Source organism: Triticum dicoccoides, chromosome 5A, assembly GCF_002162155.2.
Source record: "Triticum dicoccoides isolate Atlit2015 ecotype Zavitan chromosome 5A, WEW_v2.0, whole genome shotgun sequence".
NCBI lineage: Eukaryota > Viridiplantae > Streptophyta > Magnoliopsida > Poales > Poaceae > Triticum > Triticum dicoccoides.
The window spans coordinates 42974517-42978993 of NC_041388.1; the positions used below are offsets into that span (position 1 = coordinate 42974517).

At 46.2% G+C, this 4477-nt stretch overlaps 1 protein-coding gene across 2 annotated transcripts in view; it reads right to left on the minus strand.

Annotated features, from left to right (window-relative positions):
• Positions 1-982: 982 nt before the first annotated feature.
• LOC119298992 (vacuolar fusion protein CCZ1 homolog) overlaps positions 983-4477 on the minus strand; it is a 12159-nt gene continuing 8664 nt past the window's right edge. The window contains exons 8-10 of one of the 2 annotated variants that reach the window (XR_005146057.1): positions 2297-2526; positions 1393-1479; positions 983-1309 (exon numbers count right to left, since the gene is read on the minus strand). Coding sequence is in view for 1 of the 2 variants with exons in the window: in XM_037576309.1 (XP_037432206.1) it covers positions 1449-1479; positions 2297-2526 (261 nt within the window). In the remaining variant the exon portion in view is untranslated. Of the gene's footprint in view, positions 1480-2296; positions 2527-4477 lie in introns of both variants that reach the window. The other variant, XM_037576309.1, reaches the window with a different exon arrangement.

Below are 4477 nucleotides of genomic sequence, written 5' to 3' on the forward strand. Positions count from 1 at the left end.
CCTCCTTTGTGCTCCACGTGTCCCTGTGATCCGCGCACCACTCTCTCCTTATCTCTTTGTTGATTGCTCTCGGCCAGTCATCTTTCCTTGCGAGACGGCTGAGCTCATCTCTCCCATCTGGATACATCCTTTCCCTTTCGTCCTGGTGGTGTTGATGTCGCCACTGAATCTAGGCGGCGCCACGCTCCTACCATACCACATTTCCCTTGGCCGCCCCGCGCATCGTAATGTTGCACGCCACCATCAAAGAGGATGAGGGAGAGGTGAAGGAGGGGAGGAAAGAGAAAGGGATGCGACGGCGTGCTTCTCTGGTGAGCTCGCCAGCCAATGCGACCGACGCCGGAGGTCCCTGATGGCGTCAGCTTTAGATCAACGAGTGAAGATGCTTTTTGCAACAAAGAGTGTTGTTGTAATTGCGACAAACACATCCAGAAGCCGGAGATGCTTTTTGCAACAGGCCGCGAGGCAAAGATGCTTCTGCAGTAGCAGAGGTCATGTTGCAACGAAGGTTTCCAACAACAATCTTTTTGCAATGAAGAAAATGGTTTTCTTTTTTTTTTTTTGCAATGGGCCACAAGTCAGGGATGCTTCTGCAACAGAGGATTGCAACAACGAATTTGTTGCAATGATTGTACGGCCGGGTCACCAGCCGATCTAAAGAAAAGATCAGCTGGCTGACGCATCTATCTTCTTCCGAAATAGGAATTAGGAATAAAACTATATATGATTGACCGAATAACAATGAAAACAACAAACCCATCAATGGAAAAGGTGAGACGATATCCTTTAATAGTGTATGTGCCCACGTACTATGCATTCAATTTGTATTGATTCCTGTATTTCCGCGGAAATGGACATTTGGCACAGAACCGCAGGCTAACAAAAACCCAAGGGGCTCGTCCGCTGGAAAAAAACAGCTTTAACCGCCACTAACTTTTTTCCAATGTGAAGAGGGAGTGGTCGTAAGTTAAGCCCAAACCCAAAAATAAGTTCTTTCTTTTAACCTTCAAAAAAAAACAAGTTCTTTCAAGCTTGGCCTTAATTTCCAAGTTTTCTTTTCTTTTTCTGAAGGAGACTTAATTTCCAAGTTAAGCCATCTAGTACAAGCCCCAAAAGAACTGGCCCGTAATACATATAGTACGAGTTAGCAGTCCTCCGTCAGCATTTACAGATCGAAATGGTCTCTCTTTTTTAACATCAGATAGAAATGAGAATGTTCCCAAGTACCGTACCGTACCCCAAAAGGCCGCAGAACCTGAAGGCAGAACATGCTGGTTCCTCCTCTGCATTATTTTATTCCAAATGGCAGCTGTACAACCGACATGAATCCAGTTATTGCATGAGTGAGATCGACATCAATTACACACATTAGGGAGTGATCCAGTCGACAACCATGTGCAGTGCTGGACTGGATCGTGGGAATCATGCTGGTGCCGGTGCTGGTGGTTTTAGTCTGTAGAGAATGCTCCCTCGCAGTACCTGGGAGCAGTAGGAAAGCAAATGACAACAAGGTTAGATGCAGTTTAAGCTCTATCATGCTATATATGCCACATGGTAATAGGAAAATACCAACTCAGGTGAAGTGCCATGGAATTACAGTAGAGGGCATGATCAGCCAGGTCAGGTAAGATATGTTTCTGGCTTTCTGCCCTAACTAAGATATCATCGTCATGATAAAAAAACAAAACGAATTCCACTAGTACCATTCAAATACACCCTCTGCTCCTAAATATAAGACGCTTTGGCAGTTCAATTTAAACTGTCAAAACGTCTTACATTCAGAAGCAGAGGTACTAGTAGAAGTTAAGGCTTGACAGTCTGCTCAAACAAAAGTATTTAGAAAGAAAACAGCAGATCTATTTTGGGGCATAAAATAGGAGCATATTCTTTCATGATTTCATCAGGCACGACAGCACAATAATCAACCAAATTTTCTAACTGCCAGTGCAAGTCTTGCAATATACTACACCCTCTGTTCCTAAATATAAGAAACTAAACTGCCAAAACATCTTATATTTTTTAAACTGCCAAAACGTCTTACATTTAGGAATATAGGTAGTACTTCTTAGTCACAACTTTAATTCGAATAGCTGCTCAACAGAGCATGTACACTATTCCTTATCCCAATCAGAGATGCATAGCAACAAGTTACCTGTTGCTAAATTTCTTAACATGGTCACTGTAAATACGTATTGAAATTTGGCACCACATAGCAAAAAGTTACCTGCTGCTAAATTTCTTAACATGGTCACTGTAAATACGTATTGAAATTTGGCACCACATAGCAAAAAGTTACCTGTTGCTAAATTTCTCAACAGCTGTAGATGCATAGAGAAGTGTTTCGCCACCCTTCTCTATAGCCATATAGAGTTCTTTTCCTCGGGAAATTTTAGCAATAATCCATGCATTATTTTTTGCTCTGATGCATACTTCATAATCCTTGTCATGGGTAGGGTCACTCCTCTTAGCTCTTGACTTCTCTAGATCTATTTCTCCTCTTAGCCTGTTGAGGGCAAGTAGAGAATCCTGCAAACATTCATATAAAGGCAATTCAACAAATATGATAAGAGAAACCGTTATCTTGTTATTTGATTTATAAAATTTGCAGTGGGGTTTTTACCCTACTGTTTATATAAAAAAGACCAGACAACCTTGAAAAAATAAGCAAGTTCGCACCTACTAATATGCAGAAATGTAGCTGGAGCTAACTCTAATTACTCTAGGCCTAATAGATAGTACTCTGAATTCTGGTGCTTTATTGATCGTGGGAGAAGCCCAATATATAGGACGAATAGCTTGGCTGACAAGCCAACTCAAAGAAATACAATCTGGACTCTGAAACGGATTCTAATCTGGACTGTGCACCTAATACGAATCTGAACCTAATAAATAAACTGTAGCAGTAAACGAATCCTAACAACTTTGGGCTGGACCAGAGGGTGGTGCAGCCAGTACTAGGGCCCTCCAACCATATGTGGTTCCCCACATAACATCTCTCCCTGCCTCCACAAACAGCTCGTCCTCGAGCTGAAACGAGCAAATGAACTCATCCGACGGCTCCCGTGTTGCATCATCTTCAGAAGCCCCAACCAACTGCACAAGGATGTTGCACGTAGGGGCATGGCCGTACGGCACCGGGCATGGTGTCAGGTAGAAGCCAGATGCAGTGGTCACGAGAGCGCACTGGAGGCAGCATGGTCAGAGTGGTGAAGAGGTCAGCAAACTCGTCGAGCATGTCACCCGTGAGGCCAGAGACTTCGCTCATGATCGTGCAGACAACAAGCAAGGCTGGCGGCGCCAGTTCGGTCCATGTGACTTGGGAGACGGCAATGACAACAGTTACGTTGTGGCAATTGAAATCCCACAAATTAATCTGAGGGAATAAAGCCAGTCAAAGTCGCCAAGTGGAAGCACGAAGCAGTCGATCGCGGATCCAGAAGCAGTCAATCCACGATATAGGCCGACGCTAGCGAGTTTGTCCCCGTTACGAGACTCTGGAGTTAGGACGAGGGCATCAAGCGCGGTTGAGTCGATGAAACTGTGTGCCGGATCTGTGTCCAGTAAGGCAATGAAGGTACGAGTGTCGATGGTGACGCGCAGTTGTATGGTGTCAGTCACGCGGATATTCCAGAGCCCAGTGATAGCGTGAAGCAAGATGTGTGGTGTCTCTGGTTCATCCTCCAGAGGTGCATCTTGGGGCGCAAAGTCCTCAAGCTCGATGAAGAACAAGCATGTGCACCAATGACCTGGGACGTACTATTCGTCGCAGTTGTAGCAGAGGCCCTGACGGGCGGTGTTCTGCCATCTCGGTGGGCGTGAGGCGGCGTGTAGCACAAGGAGCCGATGTAAGGGCAGCAGCTGCCGCAGGTATGCCTTGTGGCGCGCCGTGCAGCAGGCAGCGAGGTCAGCCCACACGCCCAAGCCATCAAACGAGATGTGTCGAGGGCATCGGTGTTGGGACAGATATTGTTGTTCATATGCCTTAGCGAGGGAGACTGCCGTGTGGAGGACCACCAGTTGCTGAAGCTCGACAACAACGTTGAGGACCTCCAGGAGCACGGCTGTGTACAGGAAACGCTATTGGCTGAACAGCCTGAGCTTAATGGCTCGCTGGTCCTGCACAGCATCACCATAAATCTGCTGGTGTAGTCTGCAACGGTGGAGGTGAGACGGAAGCCAAGCAAACTCGCCTAGGGGAGTGACACATGCAGACGGCCCAAATTGAAGGTGACACACCTCCTTGAACTGCTGCCATGAGGGAATGCCAAGATCGCACTCAAACTAGAGGTACCAGAACTGACCATTGTCGACTAAGTGGTATGCCGCTGTCCACACCTAGTTATCCTCTGTGCATTAACCCCGAAAGAATTGCTCACACCAATGAAGCCAACCCAGAGGATCGATGCAACCATCTTAAGTTGGAAAGTCAAGCTTGTGGATGCATGGGACACCTGAGCCGGAACCAAGGTGTTGGTAT